The following is a 22,756-nucleotide window of genomic DNA, read 5'->3' as shown; positions in this document are numbered from 1 at the left end:
CTCTTTAAGCACATTTCCCTCCTTTTCAGGTCATGTTAGGAGGGAAGAATGTGGAAGATGGTTTTGGAATTGCATTCCGTGTTCTGCAGGTATGACTTGAATCCCTCAAGAGGGATGGAACTGGCCGCAGCTCCATGAGAGCTTATTCTTCAGAAAACTTCTATCCCAAAGGAAGCAGATACACATACACATCATGAATGAAGTCAAGGTGGCTCTTACAGAACCGTGTCTGATTCAGGATTCTAGGACCCTTTGCCAGAAGCCAAGCAGCCAGTGACAAATCCATCAAGAGCTATCAAATAAATACCTGAAACCGGGTCTAGGACAGATCCGCATAGCCTCTGCTTGCCCTCTGAGGGGAGCATGACTGGAGGATGTGGCAAGGGGCTGGCGGGCGTGCTATGCGGTAGGAGGGGCCATCAGCATCAAGGACTGCCCATCCATCCATCTGCTTAGGATGTGCAAGGAGTGCCTTTTCTGTGCCTGTGGTCAGAGGACACAGGTATGACTGTGGCCCTGGAGCAGAGTCTGGAGAGGGCACTGAAACTGCAAGGGCCAGAGTTTCTCCAGGCCACTCTCCCACCGCACCCCACCCCCTGCCGAGCAGTTCCACAAAGATACCCTAAGGACCCTCACTCTCTGGGCAGGTGGGATCTGGAATGCCTTGTGTTTCAAAGACCAGTGGCTTCATGAATGATCAGACTGATTCCTTTCTTTTCCACCTATTTCAGTGTTGGAGACAGCTCTCCACCTCCAGATAGCCCTGGTGGACAGGCCGAGCCACAGTTCCTCTCAGACTTTGTCAAGGATTATCGTAGATCAGGCTTAAAGTGTTTATCTGGTAGTTTCCAGCAAATCAGTCTTTTGGTGAATTGGTCTGTTTTCAGATAGATACTAAGGCATCTCTTGGCAGACACCAAGTATCCACAGCAGCAAATATCAACCCCCAGTACCCTTTTCCTAAGACACAGGTGGCTCCTTAGAAGAAGAACGAACTGGCCTCGGGAATTTGATGAGAATATTTCAGAAAGTGGCACGGCAATGAGTGAGGTAGACCGTGTTAGATAGGGTGACAATATTTATGGTCACTTCCTAAAATGTCAGCCTCATTCCTAAGAGGAACTTTTTATGTAGTTTTGTTTGTGTGTCATATAAGTAATTTCTATGGTAAATGTAGTCAATATGGCTTATCTACACCAAACCGAGTGGGGGCTCCTACTGCTGGTGTCCCCTGCCCCCCCACCCCCTCGTTCTGTGTTCTCCTCTAGGACTTCCAGCTGGATGCCGCCGCCACCTACTGCAGAGCGGCCCGGCAGCTGGTGGAGAGGGAGAAATACGGCGAAATCCAGCAGTTGCTCAAATGTGTCAGTGAGTCAGGCATGGCAGCCAGAAGTGACGGGGACACCATCCTCCTCAACTGCTTGGAAGCCTTCAAGAGAATTCCGCCCCAGGTACGCTCCCTCTGTACCTTTTGGCTCCTCCATCTATTTCGTTGTCTTCATATCCCCCTTTTGGTTTTTCTATTCCTCACAATATACTCATAATGTACTGAAACTCTGCAAGATCCCTTTATTTTTCTGACTCCTGTGTAATAATGGCCTCACCCGAATCAGCCCTTCCCTGGAAAGAAAATTTGTGCTTATAACCTCTATACCCGGAAGGTGTCCCTCAATTTCCATAGTCTAACATGGCACCTGTGGACAAACCAATTGGAGCTTCTCCCTGTGATTGTAGAGGAGGTCAGGGTGAGTCTGCAGCTGGCCTTTGAGCATGTTGCCCATGAAACTGTCCCCCTGTGGCTTCTTCATGGGGTAAACAGAGCCACATCCACCTGTGAAGGCCAAGAACAGTCCTCTCGGGAGCTTTTCTTCTCGAATTCCCAAACCTAGTGTTAATCATTAGATTTGCTTTGGTGCTTATAACAGAAGTTGAGTTTAAAAAGTAACAAGTGATCTGAGGCTGGTGGGGCCTCAGCTCCCATGCTGGGAACTCTTCTTTCTCCTCTCACGACTACTGTTTCTGTTCTGTACAGGAGCTGGAGAGCCTGATCCAGGCAATACACAGCGATGACAACAAGGTGAGCAGAATCGTCTCCAAACCCTGATCATATCATGATCAGCACCTTGGGCTTCCTTTTCGCCTTTATCCCTTGCTCCCCACAACAGTTCCATTCAACCTGTATCTCTACTTCTTTGTTATCCAGAAGCGGAGCTGGGACCCAGGCAGGTGCAGAGGGAGAAAATCAGTGGAACACACACAAACAGTGACTTCATGGACTTCATGATCCTTTGTCTTCCCCCCCTTTCTCCTTTCCATTTTCATGCAGAGCTTTCCTCAGAGACCCCTAGGAAATCCTTCATTTCCATCTTCAGGTTGACTGACTGACTGTGGTTCTCAGAGTAGGTAGGCATTTTCTTATCCTGGAAGGAAAACAGTACCCTGTACAGGAAGGGGAAAACTCCACCTGGCGCTTGAGCACCAGATACCCATTCGTGTCTCACTCTCTGAGCAGGCTACTTGCCTGGGCTCAGTGAACTCTTCCCTGTTGAGTAGGAAATCAGTGCTTCTGCAAAGAGTGCTGGCGAGAAAAGAAGTACTCCCCACTGCTCCTACTTGTGCCTAGCCATAGGCTGATGGACCCACCATCCGGAGGAAGGCCCACAGGCCAGCAGAGGTATAGGAAAACCAAGCCAGACTGCCCCAGCCCCTAGCAGCGGGAATATCTGGCAGCTGAGGCCCTCGTGAAGAAAACTAATGTCAGGCACATGGCTTCTTAACATAGCCACAGAGCTGCTCCCCGACCAAATTCCCTGGTCTGAATTTGCCAGGCCTTCTTCAGTCGAGGGCTTGGGAGAACGTGTTCTGAGCATTTCTTCAGTTCTGCGTGCAGCATCCAGATGACCTCATGTGGAAAGGATGGAATTCTAATGTTCTGAATTGTAGAGAAATACTTTTTCAGAATCATAGTGAGAATCCAGCAACCAGGCCAGACACCCCCGTTCCCTGAGTCCCAAACTGCAGTCCTTTTCCAAGCCTTCAGTGAGCCTCCCCATCAAGAGGATGGAGGCTGTGTCCCAGGGGAGGACATGCATTGAAATCTCAACAGTTCCTACTTTTTCAGGTCCTTTTCTCTCAACAGCTGTCCTCATGTTCTTAAGTGATCTCAGGCCATATGGTCTTGCCAAAAACCAGCCTTACTCAGTTCCTATTCCAGACTTTCTGGTGCGTTGGTGGTATAGTGGTGAGCATAGCTGCCTTCCAGACTTTCTGGCAAAACGCCCTCCTTCTCTAGGTAGGAATTTTGCCTGCCAACTTGTGATACTATGTTTAACGCACATTGGTATTAAGTAGAGCTGAAGGGCTGGGTGAGAGCAAACATCCTAGGGCAACAGGTAGATACCCAGGCAGCAGGACATGGTCACTTAGTAAGCTTAGAGAATATCCAGCTTCTTCTAGCTTTAGCAGCATATCTGTAGTTGAACTTAGGATAGAAAGACTTCAGCAACCAAGACAAAAAAGATGGAAGGTTGAAACATGAAGAGAGAGGAGTCCTTTCCAACCACCAGAAGGGACTGTCAGAGCAGAAAGGCAGCTGCTGGTGGAAGCTCTGAAGCAAGTTCTGAGGGCCTTACTGTTGGCTGACTAGAACACTAGTGCTGACTAGAACACTGGCAAACCAGTGACGTGCTGGTGGGATCGGGGCCAGGGAAGACATGGACTCTGGTTTCCACTAAGCTGGGGGTTTATAAGATGGAGGGCCTCCAGAGTACAAGAGAAATACCCCTCGTACCAAAACTGAGACACCTGTGATCCAAACAGCAAAAGTCAAGTCAACATGGGATTAGACCTTAATTAGACCTTTTCTAATTGTGTGTGTGCCTGTTCATACCTGAATTTCCAGTTACAAGATTTTAAATTCAGGTCAAAACAGAAAAATAGTGAAAGGGGAACCTGTGTGCTCATAGTAAGGGAGAGATACAATAGTTCATTCATTCATTCATTCATTCATTCACTGCATATTTATTCAATTTCTGCCACATGTCAGGCCAGGAACTAGGCACTGCAAGTACAAGAAGTAGAAAAAGCAGACACCATTCCTGTCCTCAAGGAGCTTAAGATCTAGTCAAGGAAACAGACATCAATCAAATCATCATCCAAACAACTATAAAATCCTAACTCATGGGCAGTGACAGTGCTGACTGAAATGAGGAGGAGGAGGCTGGAGAGCCCAGGATGGGCAGGAGGAGGGCCTCAGAAGCAGTAGACAGAGGCCAGACTCCAACCACCTGCCTGCTTGCTTCATTTTGAAATTCTTGGGTTATTTGTAATCATTATAAATCATATAAAATAATCATATAAAAAACACAGTGTAATAGCTTAATGTCCAGAATATTTAAAGCATTGCTACAGTATACTGAAAGACAAGAACCCAGTCATTAATTCAGTAGGTGAGAAGGGATCCTCCATCTGCCGAGCACTGGGCCACTGCTCTGTTTGTTGCTTCATCATCCATGATGGTTTCTTTCTGGCTGTCTCTTCTGCCCTGTTGCCAGGTTCAGGCCTACCTGACATGTTGCAAACTGCGATCTGCCTACCTGATTGCTGTGAAGCAAGAACACTCACGCGCCACAGCCCTCGTCCAACAGGTGCAGCAGGCTGCCAAGAGCAGCGGGGACGCAGTCGTGCAAGACATCTGTGCCCAGTGGCTTCTGACGAGCCACACCCGGGCTGCCCCCCAAGCCCACGGCTCAGGCTCCAGAAAGTGACCGTGGGCAGCAGGGCCTGAATCCTGTGGAACGGGAGAGACCGAGGTGATCTCTGCCTCCTTCCTCCCATGCAGTGGGACTCTCCTGGCTCTGCCCCAGGTCGGAAAGAGCTGGATCAGACCCTACTTGCCATCTTGGGCAAGGATAGGACCTTTCACGCCACGCAAGTGCCATGTTTCTGTAAAATTGTGGAATCTGTGTGTTTGTCTGGAGATGGCCAGTTCTTTCTACCTCAGAGTGAGTGAGTGTGCGTGCACGCTCTTGTGCACTCGTGTTTACGCTGAAGCATTTCTGAACAAACAAAACTCTCCCCCACCAAAAAGAGGCACTTTAGACTTTTGCCAGTCTGAAAACCTTCCCTGCGTTTTGGTTCTTAACCCGGGTCATCCTGTTTGTACACTGTTCCCTCCGTGTGGAGATGCTCAATAGGTCCTCATAACTAGAAGCATTTTACAGAGAATTCTAGAGCAACACCAAAAGGATTGCCTCTTATTTCTTCCTCCCCCTCCCTCCCCAAATTCAGAGACGGCCTTGGGGCAAGTGCTGCCTGTGGATTAAAACTGGTCCACGGATGTCCTGTCACAAGCACAAGGAGTTACCGGGAATCTTTGGAAGATAGTCTGAAAAGAAGGATCCTCAGGTGTGGGCGTCTGAAAGCTGTGGTGCACACAGTGAGGGGGTTGGAGCCTGACACACCGACAGGCAGAGCACTGTCGCGTCCATCCCGCAGGGAAAGATGAACCTCTCCAAACAAGATGGCAGAGAGGTTGCTGACAAGCACAGAGCTGGCTTCTGTGAACATCCCTGCCGCAAAGAGAGATCACGGTTCCCTCTTTGAGACTGGAGAGAGAAACGGTAGCCAAGATCCTAGGACTAAACGCTAGACTGCCTATCTGAGTTACGGTCCTGTTTGTGCTCCTTTAAAATGGTTAGGAAACTGCTTTCTCTTCTCTCCTGCTTTTCCACAGTCTCCACAGGACGACAAGATAAAGATGCAGAGGCTTGAGGATCGTTGAGAGGGCAGTGCACTTTTTTGTCTTCATGGAGGGAGTCAAGGGTTGGGCCTGTAGATGAGTTAGAATGAGGGGATGATGAGTAGGTCCCGTCCAGTTGATGGAAAATCAGGTAAAGTACTCCTTTCGTATGCTTTGGCTTGTGTTCCCACACCAGAACTGATTTAGAAAGGGGCTGTCATCCTCAGACGTGGATTTGCACACGAGGGCCCTAAGGAAAGCTCTGCAGCTCTGAGCATCCCACCACCCGGAGCTCAGTCTGTTGATCTCACATTTGCTGCTGAGACAGACAGTAACTGGAAGCTACAGTCAGTATCTCTGGTGCTTAGACCCTATGGATTTCTCTCTGAATCAGGTTTTTTGATAGTAAAAAAACAACTACTGTGGGCATCTATCACATTCAGAGCTTTGGTTCTATAGAGGGGAGAAAGACTGCAAAGAAAATATTAGACCTCTTCTGCAGGAAGTTTAAAACTTGGTTTTTCCTTCTTTGAGTCATAGAATCGTCTGTCTTCCAGGAAATGTCATTCCGTGGCATCTGCTTGCCCTTCTAAGTCTGCCTGCCCTCTGCACTGAACATAAGCACTTTATATGAATGGGTTGCAAATCTCACAGCTCTTAACTTGGGATGCTAAGACCAGATTTTTCTGACTTCTTCCTCTAACTAGTTGAACTATAAATAAAATAGGTAACCACTGACTGGACTGATAATAAGTTGAAGCTAAAGGCCTTTGAGCATCACGCTGTGGTCTCCAGGGGAAAAAAAGTACGTGTTGAAGGTTTGAATGTTTTACTGCAAGCAAGTCACAATAAAACGTCTGTCCTACCAGTTTCTTGGCTTCATGAGTGTTTTGTGATGTCTTGTTCTTACCCTTCCCTTCCTTTTTACCTTGTGTTCTGTGTGAAGAAAAACCATGGGTGGGGGAGCTCAGATGGTCTTCGATTCTTGAACTTTCTTGAAATGATTCCCATTATAACTAATGATTTATCCAGATCTCCTGTGTGTTCAAAACTATTAGTGTACTCCCTACCACCAGAAGACTTTTTGTGCTTCAGTTGTGGTTGTAGGAGGAAGCATGTTACACATTCATCAGGTAAAAGAAAGTAAGTAAAAAGTCCCTCCCATCCCTGTTCCCTCAACCCAGTGCCCTCCAAGAGACCACTAGTGTTACCAGTTTCTACTGTATAGTTTCAGAGCTATTTTATTATGTGAACTAAACAGCAGTGACTAAAATATTCCATGGTGAAAGATATGCCATAATTATTTAACCAGTCTCTTGGATATTTTAGGTCACTGCTATTTTTTACCACTACAGATTGTGCTGCAGTGAATTATCCTGTCCAGAATGCCCTGGGTCAGAGGATATGTGCATCTGGTAGATATTGCCAATTGCCTTCCAAAGAGGTCATAGCCATGAACTCCACCAGCAGTATAGGACAGAGCCTGCTTTCTCACATCCTTTCCATTGAACTTGGTAGCTCTTTGCCAGTCTAATCCACGCAAAATGGCACTCACATTTTTTTAAAGCTGCTCATCATTCTTAAAAATCTATATGTCTTGGGGTGCCTGGGTGGCTCAGTGGGTTGAGCCTCTGCCTTCGGCTCAGGTCATGATCTCAGGGTCCTGGGATCAAGCCCCGCATAGGGCACTCTGCTCAGTGGGGAGCCTGCTTCCCCCTCTCTGCCTGCTGTTCTGCCTACTTGAGATCTCACTCTGTGTCAAATAAATAAATAAAATCTTAAAAAAAAGTAAAAATAATCTACATGTCTTTTTAATATCAACCAAATTGTAAACGTCAAAACCAAGTGCCTGGTCTTTGGGGAAAGTAGAACTCAAACTTGGCTTAAATTGTTTTCTTGCCACCCTCTTAGAGCATGTGTTTGCAGTATAATACTTGAGCCATGGACTGTAGCTGCCATTATCTCCTTTCCCCGGAAATAGGACCTCCTCTAATTTCTCATTTAAAAAAAAAAAAGTTCAGAAACAGAAGTTGTGATAAAAGTAGAACTGAAAATCACCTAGTATGGACATGGCACAAAGATGTGTCACAACACAGATATTTAGAACACCCAGTCTAACTCTAACTACAGACTCTAGACTATATTTAGAAACCTGAGACCCTCCAAAGTTACTGGATATTCTTGACTTGGGGCTTAAATGAAGTAGGTCAAATGCTGTTAGGCTTTCTTCATACCCAAGTAACCGAATATCGATAGTCATAACCCAAAGTTTATGGCCTTTTCTTGGTCATCATCTTCTCTTCCACAGTAGTAATGTTGACTGACCCATCCTTAAAGCTTCCAATTCCTCTACAACAAATTCATTGCATATCTGGTTAGTGAATGGCTTTCTTCGGTGGAGTACTTTCCTGCTCTGTTTCTTCGTGATGTTATTTCTGCTTGGAACCCTTCCTTCACAACCCCTCAGTCTCTACCCCACCCTTCAGTCTACCGTTGTCAAAACCCTTTCTCCAGGCTCATTTTAAGTCCCATTTCCTCAGCAAAGTATTTACTTCTTTGGCAATACTTCCTTTTCATCCTCCTTAAAGGCTGAAATTCTTCTAACATTCTGTCCATTCTCTCTTGACCCTTATACTCTCCCATACAATGCCATTATTTCAGGAATCATCTTGGTTTGCTGAGTTCTAAACCAGAGCTGTCCCTTTTAATTTCTGTCCACATCTTTCGATTGTTTCCTGGAAGTCACCCACATGGCTAACCACAAGGCTAATATTACAGAAGTATTAGCAAGTCCAAAATTGAATACATCCTTTTCTACCCGATCTTCCTCCTTCAGTGATTTGTATTACTATATTATCACTGTTACGCTTGCTGCTTGGGTTAGAAACCTCAAGGTTTCTCTATATTGACTATTTCTTCCTCTTCCTTATTCAAACTTTCAGGTGCCTACCATGACCCAAGCATATATCCAGTTGGAAGTCAAATGCTATTATCATCCTATCCTTCCAGTCAGAAGAACCTCAATTTAATGGAGACAGGATCTCAAACAATGGAAATTTGGCTCCTGCTATCTTTTTAGAAGTAACTTGTTAAACTGATATGTCACCTGCATGAGATAGCACCTACAAAGAACTATAGTTGTTTTTTTTTTTTTAAGATAGAAGTAACCATAGAATACATTACTGCATCTCTTACTTTTTTCATTCAATCATTAATTCAACAAAACTTGATTACAGTTATATAGTGAGCTGCATGCTAGAGATATAAAGATGATCAAAGTAGACAAAGTTCGTGGCATTTACAGAGTCCTCGCAGATGCCCATTCACTTGCCACACTCACACGTTAAATGTTATTTGAGCAGAAGTCTTGGGTGTAAATGAGATCTCACAGGAGGAGCACTGGATATGGGCTTGAGGGAGATCAGTGAAGCCTTCCAGCAAATGTGATGCCCAGAATATAAGTATGGGGTGGGGGGAGTTTCCCGGCAGAATGAACAGCTTATCTGAGGGTCCAGAGACAACAGAGCATCTGACTGAATGAAACTACAGAAGTCACATCAAGTCAAGTTGGAGCCCAGTCAAGGTGCTGTGACAAGGTCACCTGAGGTCTTGTAAGCTTGTTAAGGAGTTTGGGATTTAACCTATTGGACAATAGACACCAGAACATTACAAGCAAGAGAATAACATGATGTGACTTAAATTTTAAGATCCTTTGGCTGCAGAATGGAGCCCGGGTCAGTCAAGGGAAAGAGTAGAAGCAGAGATGCTAGCAAACAGTGGGTAGTACTGAGGCTTCCTGAGGCCCTTAGAATAAAGTACAAATTCTTAACAGGGTTCACAAAGACCTGCTTTATCAGATCCTTTCCTACCTCTCCTGTCTGACCTCCCACCCCTGCTCCCCTCTTTCAGTTCCCAGATGTCGCATATTCTTTGTGCCCTCTGATCCTGCTGCCTGAACCAGTTTTCCCCCTTCAGCTGGTGATTCATCCTTCAAATCTTGCTTAACCGTATGCCAGTTGGTTCAGGAAGTCTTATCTGACCTCTTCCCCTCACCCCAGATTAGGACAGGCACTTCTGCCATGTGTCCTTGAAGTGAGGGCAGGAATAAGAGCTCTCTTGCCCACTTCATATTCCCCATGCTTGCAATAATCCTAAAGAATAGGTAGTGGCGTTGGTGGTGGTTAATAAATGAATGATCTGATGGGGGCCTGAGGAAATCTGATATAAGGGGCAGGCAGAGGAACAGGAACCTGGCAGGGGCTCTTACAGGGAGGAAGAGAACCAGGAAACAGGAGGTCACAGAAGCCAGGGAAGTAAGTTGACTTTCAGTTCCACATGACTCTTTTTATTCTTGAACACCACCCCCAAAGAGCCAAGGAGGAACAGACTCTAAACAGAAATGAATGATATGAAGATTTTTTAATGGATGGAGTGACACCTCTTCCACGGTGGAAGGTGGAAAGGAAGAAAATATGAGGGGGATATAGGTAAGTTTACTGATTTGGTAGCAGAAGAAGGACCATGTTCTCTATGAAATCAGAGGAGACGTCACCTATTAACAGCTCAAGTTTGCTGATGGGTTGAGTGACTTGAGAAGATGGAGAAGACATGAATTGCATGTTGTAAGCTGACAGGCAGTGAACTGTGAAGCTTTGCATCTGTGAGTAAAGGAGTCACTGAGAACTGCATTCAGGTATTGGGGGCAGAGGGACAGGTTGCTGTAAGCATTTTTATGCAAGCACTGCTGGTAAATTGCCTAAAGAGATCTCAGGACACCTTAAATTCCCATAGCTCCACTTCCTAATTTTTTGTTTTGTTTTTTCTCATTCTAAAGCAACATGTACTTTTGTACCTAGTTTTGTATCTGTAATTTTGTATTTTTTCTTTTTCTTTTTTTTTTTTTAATATTTTTACTTATTCATTTATTTGGCAGGCAGAGATCACAAGTAGGCAGAGAGGCAGGCAGAGAGAGAGGAGGAAGCAGGCTCCCCGCTGAGCAGAGAGCCCGATGTGGGGCTCAATCCCAGGACCCTGAGATCATGACCTGAGCCGAAGGCAGAGGCTTAACCTACTGAGCCACCCAGGTGCACCTCTTTTTCTTTTTTTTTAAGGGGGAGAGAGAGAGAGAGCATGTGCATGCAGGGGCAGGGGGAGGAGCAGGGGGAGCACGGGAGAGAGAATTTTAAGCAGGCTCCACGCCCAGCATAGAGCCCAATGCAGGGCTCCATCTCATGGCTCTGAGATGACCTGAGCTGAAATCAAGAATTGGTTGTTTAGGGACGCCTGGGCGGCTCAGTTGGTTTAACAGCTGCCTTCGGCTCGGGTCGTGATCCCAGCGTCCTGGGATCAAGTCCGGCATCGGACTCCTTGCTCCACAGGGAGCCTGCTTCTCCCTCTGACTCTGCCTGCCACTCTGTCTGCCTGTGCTCGCTCTTGCTCTCTCTCTCTTTGACAAATAAATAAATAAAATCTTAAAAAAAAAAAAAAAGAGTTGGTTGTTTAACCAACTGAGCCATCCATGAGCCCCTCCATTCTCTTCTTAAAGGTAGTCCCACGAATTGCCTAAGCGTTCCTGGATCCATCCTTGACTGTGGGAAACAAGTGATCAGGCAGCACTGAAGCCAGCTCACACTGGTCAGCGGTTGATAATGGTTCTAGACTGCCAGGTTGAATGATTTCCTCCCGTAGCATATAGAAATCAGGGATCTGGATTCTTTGAGGCTTGGCTTTTGCTAGACGGGTGTGATAATAGGACAAGGGAGCTGGAGGAGAAGGAAGTTGTGATAAGAGTGGGATGTTGGTAACATATCTCAGGAGCAGCAAGTTCACGTGATGACAAGGTGTCCATATTGTGGCCCTTGTCATGTGAATGGGAAACCTCAGGAGTAAAGGAGAAGTTCAGTGCTGAGGAGATCAAGGAACTGAGTTTGTGTGGACATATAGCACACTTTCAAACACTAGTGCTTTGGGCAACCCATATGTACCCATGGTTATCACCATCCTACAGTACCATGATGGTATTTGAGTTAAGATACTTACTGTCTAATCATGAGGCAAAATTCTCATACGTTCAGTAAACAATCTTTCCTTCATACCAGATTGACAGTAAACCTCTGTGGTAGACATGGGCCCTGGCACAGAAAACTGACCTCTTTCCCAGGAATTCCTAGAGCTGTCCCACCAGTGCCCATGTCAGGACTATGTGAGCAGTAATGCCCTCAGACCCAGGCAAGAAGGGCTCCTTCCCTCAGTTATGCACTTAAAAAAAATAACCCTACATTTCACAAAAATGCACTTGAAAGTAGTAAATTTAAGAATGTGTGGACATCTCTGCTACTTGGGCTGTGGGGTTCAGTTCTGACATAACACAACCTGATGCCCTACATATCTGTTCTCATGCCTAAACTGTTAACCTCTCAGGGAAACTCGTCATGACTGCATCCAAATGCCTTGAAGGTGTTGTAGATGGTGCTGCTGCTCCTTAGTACAGGGAGGAATTGAACCGAGGAACCAACTGGGGAGAAGAATAGGCCAATTAGGCACATTCTTTCTCAGGATGAGGATCACAGACACTTACATTAAAATGGGTTCATTTTCGGGGCGCCTGGGTGGCTCAGGGGGTTAAAGTCCCTGCCTTCGGCTCAGGTCATGATCTCAGGGTCCCGGGATCGAGCCCCGAATCAGGCTCTCTGTTTGGCGGGAAGCCTGCTTCCCCCTCTCTCTCTGCCTGCCTTTCTGCCTACTTGTGATCTCTGTTTGTCAAATAAATAAATAAAATCTTAAAAAAAAATAAATAAAATAAAATGGGTTCATTTTTAGTAGTGCTGTGGCTATTTTTTTCTTGTCTCTTCTTTTTCCAATGTATGTGTGTTTGCAACACTTCTATCTGGAGGCTAAATAATAAATAATTCATTTTACCTTTAAATGGATAGACAAGTAGGTGCAAGAAAACATGAATGAAATATAACATCCATTGTTTACACTGGCAACTAAATGGACATTGAATATTGGAATCATGAATAGTTTTGTTTTTACAAAAATTCCTAGAAGCACCTGCCTTCAGCTCAGGTCATGATCCCAGGGTCCTGGGACCGAGCCCCACATCAGACTCCTTGCTAAGCAGGGAGTCTGCTTCTCCTTCTCCCACTCCCCCTGTTTGTGCTCGCTCTCTGTGTGTGTGTGTGTCAAATAAATAAATAAAATCTTTTAAAAAATAAAATAAAATGTTAATATTCATAGCTATACTGTATTTTGCCTTTTAATTTTTTTAAATATTTATTTATTTGATAGATCACAAGTAGGCAGAGAGGCAGGCAGAGAGAGAGGAGGAAGCAGGCTCCCCACTGAGCAGAGAGCCTGATGCGGGGCTCGATCCCAGGACCCTGAGATCATTACCTGAGCCGAAGGCCGAGGCTTTAACCCACTGAGCCACCCAGGTGCCCCTTCCTTTTAATTTGAGTAAACAATTATTCTAGAAGAAAACCTTAGACATTTAAGATAATTTTTATTTTTGCATTTCCTTAATTTACATGTTTATGAAAACATTTATTTATTTATTTATTTTTAAAGATTTTATTTATTTGACAGACAGAGACCACAAGTAGGCAGAGAGGCAGGCAGAGAGAGAGAGGAGGAAGCAGGATCCCTGCCGAGCGGAGAGCCCGATGCGGGACTCGATCCCAGGACCCTGAGATCATGACCCGATCCTAAGGCAGAGACTTTAACCCCCTGAGCCACCCAGGCACCTCTATGAAAACATTTAAATTGTGTTTATTTTAAATATGATTATATCTTGTATTTTTTAAATTATTTAAGTAATGCTGCCACTAGAACACAAAATATCAGATGATCTTAACAACATACTGATTTTCACTGAGATGAAAGCCATATGGAGCACAGCTACCCTCCCACATTCACCCCGTTGGACTACAAAATGAGCAAGAAATTAGATTATATTGTATTAAGATTGTAAAATTTAGCATTGTTTGTTACAGCTGTTAATCTACTTCTATCAGAATAAGTTGTACTTCATGTTCTATGATCTCAGTTGATTGGTCTAAGAGATATCATATATCCATGTGTAGAAAAAAACAGATTATACACATAGATTAAAATTTGGATAAACAGCTATGAAAGTATTATAACCAGGACTAGTAAGGCTGCATACTAGGATGTTAGATAAGTTATACCTGTGGAGGTTGAAATTAATGGAAAATGACAGATATTTGGAGTTGAGAAAAATACAATCAAACCAGACTCAAAATGTCATGTTGCTGATGAGGAAATTGGAGGTGATGAAAGCAGGTCAAGAAGACATCCGCCTTAAATCAGGAGGAATGGATGGTAGGGGAATGTACATTTTTAAAAATGGTAGGTGGGGACCCTGAGTCAGTTAAGTGTCCAATTCTTGGTTTTGGCTTAGGTCATGATCTCAGGGTGCTGAGATTGGGCCCCATGTCAGGCTCTGCACTGAGCATGGAGCCTGCTTTAGATTCCCTCTCTCTCCTTCTGTCCTTTTCCCCATAGCCAAAATAAATAAGTAGATAAAATTTTAAAATAATAGAACATCAGCATTCAATATATGGCTCAATATATTGGCTCAATATAATACTATTGCATCAGGACATAGCTTCAATAATAAAGACCGTCTATTGTGTCATGTAACAATAAGTCTCAAGGGAGAATAGCTCCAGTCTTGGTTAATTCAGTGACTCACTAATTTATCATCAGCACCCCAGATCTTTCCATCTTCTCCTCTACCAACCTCAGCATATGAGCTTGGTCTTTTGGCCATCCAGCTCCACTCATGACTCAAAATAATTGTGAAAGATTCAAATGTCATATTCAGCCATGACAACATCCAACAGAAGACAAAACATTCCTTGTGCCTTACTTTTAGTCAACATGGAAGCCTCTCTCAGAAGTTACCAACAAGTATCCTTCCATATCCCATGATTGAGGCACCTGCCGTTTCCATAACCAATCACTTGGAAGTGTGATCTCCATGATTACCTTGGACCAGCAGTTCACAGCCTTAGCTGCACATTAGAATAACCTGGGACTCTCCAAAACCTTTGCCCAAGAATACAACTGTTAAGTATGAATCTCTGAGGTAAGACCTAGGCATTGGCATTTAATGTTTTAAAGTACACCTAGGTTTAAGAACCTACAATCAATTAATCAGCCACAGACAGTGACATTGGCAGCCCACAGTGTCTACTGAAAGTTTTATTTTTTATTTATTAAAGTATAGTTGACACACAATATATTGGTTTCAAGTGTTCAACATAGGGAATCAATAATTATATACATTAAGAAGTAGTCACCATAGGAGTGCCTGGTTGGCTCATTCAGTTAAGCATCTGACTCGATCTCAGTTCAGGTCATGAGTTCAGCCCTTAAAAAAAAAGAAAAAAAAAAAAGAATTTGAAGTGGTCACCATAATAAGCATAGCTACCATCTGTCACTATACAAAGTTGTTACATATTGACTATATTCTCTATGCTGTGCATTAAATCCCCATTATTTATTTATTTTATAACTGGAAGTTTGTATCTTTTTATCTCCTTGACCTATTTCACCCATCTCTCCCCCACCTCACCTATGGTGCCTACTGGATCTCTGTATCTGGGTCTATTTCTGTTTGTTCATTTGTTTTTAAGTTCCACATATAAGTGAAATCACATGGTATTTATCTTTCTCTAACTTATTTTACTTAGCATAATATCCTCTAGGTCCACCATGTTGTTGCAAATGGCAATATTTCATTCTTTTTTATGGCTGGGTAATATTTCATTGTGTGTGTATACATGTATACATGCATGTATATACATGTATATGTGTATACATATACTATACATGTGTATACATCTGTTTGTGTATTTATACATATACATATATGTATATATAGATGAATGGCTAAAGAAGATGTGATATACATACATATAATAGTATGCTATATGCATATATACTATTTATGTGTATATATGTGTATATATGTATATATACATAATATGTATATATACATAATATGTATATATATGTGTGTATATATGTATATACATATATTATGTATATGTATGTGTGTATATATGTGTGTATATATACATATTATGTATATATATGTATATACATATACACATATATGTGCATATACACCATATATACACTATATGTATATATATGTATATGTACACTATATATAGTATATATACATATATGTGTATATGCACATACTATATCTACTATATGTGTGTGCATGTGTGCGTTATATGTACATACTATAATACATATATGTATACAGATACAGATACTATAGAATATATGTATATAATATATGTATGCATATATATGTGTGTATATATGTTTTGTATGTGTGTATATGTACAAATGTACATATGTATATGTGTGTGTGTGTATAGATGAATGGATAAAGATATATATATATCACTTTTTTTTAAAGATTTTTATTTATTTATTCGACAGACAGAGATCACAAGTAGTCAGAGAGGCAGGCAGAGAGAGAGAGAGAGAAGGAAGCCTGCTCCCTGCTAAGCAGAGAGCCCAAAGCGGGGCTCAATCCCAGGACTCTGGGATCATGACCTGAGCCAAAGGCAGAGGCTTTAACCCACTGAGCCACCAGGTGCCCCTATCACATCTTCTTGATCCATTCATCTGTCAGTGGACACTTGGGTTGCTTCTATATCTTGGCTATTATAAATAATGCTGCAATGCACATAGGGGTTCATATATCTTTTCAAATGAGTATTTTTGTTTTCTTCAGGTAAATATCCAAGTAGAATTGCTGGATCATCTAGCATTTCTTTTTTGAGAAGTAGTTCTATTTTTAACTTTTTGAGGAACTCTGTACTGTTTTTCATAGTGATTGCACTAATTTGCATTCTCACCAGCAGGAAATCATTCATTTTAATTTCCAGTGAAAATACTGTTTTTTTAAAAAATGAAATTTATTTCCTATCAATTCCTCCTGGGGCAACCTCTTTTGTGTTTTCATTGTATATGATTTTAGACCTTTTTCTGTGGTTTTACAAACTTAGATATGTAACCACAGAAAATATCTGGTATCATGTCATATGTGTGTGGTCTTTAAATATAAATCTACACAGTCATCATTCTGCATTTCATCAATTTCTCCAATAATGTGTGTGTATCTTCATATATGTATATACATACTTTTTAACATAATTATTATTGGAATAACTACCTCCAAAGCAAGTATACTAGTACTCTATTGTATGATTATATCAAAGATTAGTTTTCCCCAATTGGACATTTAGGTTGTATCCATATTTTTGCTAGTACAAAAGTGCCTCCTTGTGCATATATCCTAATGTTACTGCAAATATTAAGCAGAATTGTGGAATTGAAGCGGCTTCACCATTTCTTCCACTCACACCAGTAGTATATAATATTATCTACTTCCTAGATTTTGCCAACATTTTTTTAAAGATTTTACTTATTTATTTGACAGAGAGACAAGCACAAATGGGGAGTGGAGGCAGAGAGAGAGAAACAGTCTCCCCATGGAGCTGGTAGCCTGAGTGGCGCTCGATCCCAGGACTCTGGGATCATAACCTGAGCTGAAGGCAGAGGCTTTAACCCACTGAGTCACCCAGACATCCATGTCTTATTCTTATTACGAACTAAAAGCTGTAGGGGCACCTGTGTTGTTCAGTCATTTAAGCACCCAACACTTGATTTCAGCTCAGGTCATGATCTCAGTGTTGTGAGATGGAGCCCTGTGTTGGGCTCATCCTAGGTATCGAGCCTGTTTGAGATTCTCTTTCTCCCTCTCTCTGCCCCTCCTCTCCTTCTCTCCCTCTTAAAAAATAAAACAAAACAAAAACATAGTAAAAATTCTTTATATAATATATAACATAATATATGTAGTTATATATAATATAAAGTTCCTCATATACTATAATACTACCTCTTTGTCTGACATACATCTCTCCCTGCAACAGATGTCATAGCAAGCTAACCAAATTCCCCATTTGAGTAATAAATACCTATACCCCAGATGCTGGGAGTGTTGGCAGCTGACAGCTCTCAGCTGAGTGTCTCTCTCTAGAACTTGTCCTCATCAAAAAGAGCCACCTTGCCCAGGTCATGCCCTTTCCCAGGCTCCCTGGAAGCTGCCCACATCCAGTGACTGGGCAATGTGGATCTCCAGAGAGAGAGAGAGCAGCGGGGAGAGGTAGAGGGTGAGGGACAAGCAGACTCCATACTGAGCACGGAGCCCACGGCGGGACTCGATTTCAGGACCCAAGATCATGACCCGAGCCAAAACCAAGCATCAAATGCTAGACTAAGGAACCAAATGAGTTACTCAGGTACCCTCAGACAAGTTTTATTTTTAAGAAATTTAGGCCAGTCTCAGTTGAGTCAAAGGGAAAAATTTTCCTCACCTGGGCTAGTCTAGGGTTTCAGAGCATAACAGAAGCCAGGAATCATCAGACAGTGGGCCTGGGGCAGCCAGAGAGGCACCTAGGAGCAGAGAAATCTGGGACCACTATGATCCCTATGTCCTTCTCATCAGGAACTTGTCTCCTGTATCCTGAGGGGCACTCTGCCAGGCGGGAAGCCATACCCATGGCATGAGTAGGTGGAGAGAAAAATGACCTCTGTGTCATGGGAGAATCTAATGAGAAGCAGAGGTTGAATGGTAACTAGATCATCAGCTTCCTAATGTTGCTTGTGCTGGGCCAAGGCCTTTCCTTTGCTTAGTTGTTAACTTGGGACAAGTCTCTTCTGGAAACATGACAAGAAGCCAGGACTGGCATTTATTCCTCACCCAGGCTGAGCAGACTAGACAATGCTTTTGGTGATGAAGCCCGAACACACAGTGGTTTCAGGGGGGGTGGTGCTGAGGTAGACTGTGTGTCATGGAAGTGCCCGAAGGCCACAGGAGATGATAGAGTCTGGATCTGAACAGGGGAACAACCATTGTTCTATATTATGAAAATACCAACAACATGTAAATCAATACCCACACCTAATTTTTTTCCTCATTTTTAATGTTCTTTGCTGCTCAGCTCTCATATATTTGTTGTCACTCCTGTCAGGTACAAACGCATCCAATAATTTAAAATAGGATAGGAAGGGGCGCCTGGATGGCTCAGTGGGTTAAGCCTCTGCCTTTGGCTCGGGTCATGATCCCAGGGTCCTGGGATCAAGCCCTGAATCAGGCTCTCTGCTCAGCGGGGAGCCTGCTTCCCCTTCTCTCTCTGCCTGCCTCTCTGCCTACTTGTGATCTCTGTCTGTCAAATAAATAAATAAAATCATAAAAAATAATAATAATAAAATATGGGGCGCCTGGGTGGCTCAGCGGGTTAAGCCTCTGCTTTCAGCTCAGGTCATGATCCCAGGGTCCTGGGATCGAGTCCCGCATCGGGCTCTCTGCTCAGCAGGGGGCCTGCACCCCCTCCCCTGTCTGCCTGCCTCTCTGCCTACTTGTGATCTCTCTCTCTCTGTCAAATAAATAAATAAAATCTTTAAAAAATAAAATAAAATAGGATAGGAAACTTCAGGTTTAAAATATATTCCCTGGCCATGGGCACCTGAGTGACTCAGTCCATTAAGCCTCTGCCTTTGGCTCATGCCGTGATCTCTGGGTCCTGGAACGGAGCTTCCCACCTCAAGTCTGCTTCAACCTCTGTCTCTCCTCACCCCTAGCCCCATGCTCTCTCTCACGTGCTCTCACTCTCAAAAATATACATAAAATTTTAAAAAATAATAAGTATAGATGAATGAATATATATAATATATGAATATAATACATATTCATATTAATGAATATGTTGGATATATATTCATGAATATATATCTATATATACACATATATAGATATATTCATTCCCTGGCCAAATAACATTTCACAGACTTCTTTAAGTGAGAGGTAGTATAGCATCGTGGTGAGGAGCAACCACCCCAGCCCTGTGCCACTTTGAGCTGGCTGAGCTCTGCCACCTGCCAAGGATGGCAGGAAATAATGCACATTTCAAGTAGAGTCATTCTCTGGGAAGGAAGGGAACTGCCATACGCAAGTTTTGATTGAAGAAGTTGCACTGGAGCAATTTCCATGTTCTCCAGAGACCAGGGTTAGGTAATAACTCAAGAGGAAGGATTTCTCCACCAAACACCATGACCTTAAGGTTAGCCCTCAGCCCCCAAAGTTCCTAAGACCATTAAACAGGGGAGAGCGAAGTCCTTCCCTCTGGAGTGCCAGATTCTCATGCAAATTGCCTTCATCTGTCTCCCCAGCTCATGTAGGCCCCTGCTAGCATTAGGCCCGGAAGCTTTTTTTTTAAGATTTTTATTGATTTATTTGAGAGAGAGAGAGTGAGAGACTATGAGAGGGGAGAAGGCCAGAGGGAGAAGCAGACTCTCCATGGAGCTGGGAGCCCGATGCGGAACTCGATCCCGGAACTCCGGGATCATGACCTGAGCCGAAGGCAGTTGCCCAACCGAGTCACCCAGGTGCCCCTAGACCCACAAGCTCTTAAAACCAAGCTGCCGGGGCACCTGGGTGGTTCAGTGGGTTAAGCCTCTGCCTTCAGCTCAGGTCATGATCTCAGGGTCCTGGGATCGAGCCCCACATCAGGCTCTCTGCTGAGCAGAGAGCCTTCTTCCTCCTCTCTCTCTGCTTGCCTCTCTGCCTCCTTGTGATCTCTCTCTGTGTCAAATAAATAAATAAAATTTAAAAAAAAAAAAAAAAAAAACCAAGCTGCCATCTTGGCCCTGAGGTCTGGGCTCTGCTCCCTCACTATTCCCAACCCCTGTACTCCAGATTGGGGCTAAAAGCCCCTTGTTCCCAGCAACTGGCCCCGAGGCACCCTGAGTACCTCAGAAAATATACAAAAAGGTTTTTCGGATTTCAGAGATTTGACACAAATCAAGAATAACATGACCTTCATTAAGCCAATCACGCTAGCAAGTAACTTGGCAAACATGAACAGTTTATAAAGTGTAATAAGCCCAAACAATTCTAAATGCACGTAATGTATATATTTCTGTGTCTTTTAAGGAGCAATCTTTTGAATGTGTTAGCATTGGGTTCTCTGTGAAAAGGGGTTCCACAGAAGACTCTTATTTATTTATTTATTTTTATGGACATATAATGTATTATTTGCTTCAGGGGTACAGGTCGTGAATCCTCAGTCTTACACAATCCACAGCACTCGCAGTAGCGCATACCCTCCCCAATGTCCATCCCCCAGTCACCCTATCCTCTTCCCCCTCCTCCTGCAACCCTCAGCTTGTTTCTTGAGATTAAGAAGACTCCAATTTGATGAGAAACAACTATATTTGAATGTGTGACAGTGGAGGAGCCCAGCCTTGGGAACGAGTTTACTCAAGAGTCATACACCACCAATCCCAATACCAGTGTCGCCTGCCTGCAGAGGCTAGACTCAGCTCCTTGGAGCCCCGGCATGGCTTTGTTTCTTCTGCCTACAGCCAGCCCCCTCTGACATGCATAAACATCCCCACCCAAGCCCACCCCTCTTGCCTCCAGGTGCCATGGCTTATTAGCGCTTAAACAAGCACACGGGTGTGTCTTGTTCTCACACCCATGGTCTGCTTGTTCTGGCTGGACAGAGAGCCCCTCTGCGTGCTTGCCTTCCACAGCCCCTGCTCTTGGTGTTGGCTTTAAGCTTGTTCCTCCAGTCCAGAGGACACATCCAGGATCGTCCGTGCCCTGCACACTCTTCACCAGCCCTATCTCCCACCTTTGCATGGTCTTTGCCTGTTTTGTTTTATTCTTCTATCTCCTCTTTTTTTTTTACCCTTTATTCTTCACCAGGCTTTTCATCAGACCCAACAACCTGCAAGGCAGAGATTGTGGGTCCCAGTAGTGAACATTCATTGGTTGCTTCCCCAATATTACCGCCTCCGCTCCTTTGCCCATTAATGGTCCTGAATTATTGCTTGAATGTGTTGCTCCCTCTACCCTGGGAAGCAATAGAGCATAGCAATTAAGAGAACAGATTAATTAAGAGACCAGGAGTCAGACTACCTTCTATTCTGCCACTTACCAGCTATAGGAACCTGAGCAAGCTGCTTCACTTCCCTGTGCCTCATCAGTAAAATGGAGATAAAAATAGTATCTACCCCAGAGAGTTCAGGTGAGGGTAGCTAATCCTAATCAACATAAGTGCTCTGAGTTAGCTACTGTTCTTCCCCCTTGGTGGGGTGGATGGGATGACCCCCAGCTTAGGTGTGGATAATCATTGTCTTAAACCAATTAACAGAGCCCATCTGTAGTATTCCTTCAGGCCAATGAGGCACAAAGAGATTTGCTGGGGCTTCAGGAAAGAAAAGTTTCATATTTTTTCAAGACCATTTCTCTTTCCCTGATTTGCACGAACCAACAGTAAAAAGACATTGTGAGACAAGGGAAACTTGAACTTCAAGAATTAACTTATATTCAAGAATTATTAATGTTCTCAGGAGTGACAACAGCACTGTGGTTGTGTAAAAAAACAGAAGTTCTTATCTGGATACACCCAATAAAGTATGTATGGGTGAATGTACAATGTCTGGAATGTGCTTGAGAATATCCCAACTCAGCCTACAGAGAAAAAATGTCACGGGGGAAACAGACAAGACTGACAAAACGTTACCCATGTGGATGCTGAATGATGGGCAGGTCCCTGAGGATTCAGGATACTACTTGTTAGGCTTTTATCTGTTTGAAAATCCATGTGATAAAAAGGTTTTTTTAGAAAAGTTTCCTTGCTATGGAGGGAAAGGGCATTTTTGATCCTAGAGGCACTTTGGATCCGGTAGGACTAGAACCACTAGCGTGACTTTCTATGTCAGTCGAAAGATCACGCAGGTAGGTCAGCGCCTGCCTGCTCTTGGTGAACTTGAGCACTTGAGGCAAGAAGCAAGCGGCAGAGACAAAGCATAGGAGAGCAAGGGAGGCCAGGAGAGAGAAGAACTGCAATTTTAGGTGGAGGGTTTATCAGGGTTGGTCTTTCTGCATCTAGGTAT

The 22,756-nt window shown here is 43.7% G+C and overlaps 1 protein-coding gene across 2 annotated transcripts in view; it reads left to right on the top strand.

The window, feature by feature from the left end:
* ZFYVE26 (zinc finger FYVE-type containing 26) overlaps nucleotides 1–6,608 on the top strand; it is a 63,445-nt gene extending 56,837 nt beyond the window's left edge. Inside the window, exons 39-42 of one of the 2 annotated variants that reach the window (XM_059182414.1) lie at nucleotides 30–89; nucleotides 1,269–1,451; nucleotides 2,033–2,077; nucleotides 4,554–6,608. In XM_059182414.1, coding sequence (XP_059038397.1) covers nucleotides 30–89; nucleotides 1,269–1,451; nucleotides 2,033–2,077; nucleotides 4,554–4,766 — 501 coding nt within the window. In that variant the 3' untranslated portion in view covers nucleotides 4,767–6,608. The other variant, XM_059182415.1, reaches the window with a different exon arrangement.
* Nucleotides 6,609–22,756: the final 16,148 nt, after the last annotated feature.

This window comes from Mustela lutreola, chromosome 7 (genome assembly GCF_030435805.1).
Source record: "Mustela lutreola isolate mMusLut2 chromosome 7, mMusLut2.pri, whole genome shotgun sequence".
Taxonomy (NCBI): Eukaryota; Metazoa; Chordata; class Mammalia; order Carnivora; family Mustelidae; genus Mustela; species Mustela lutreola.
The sequence above is the reverse complement of the archived record's forward strand: the minus strand, read 5'-3'. Positions and strand labels throughout refer to the sequence as shown.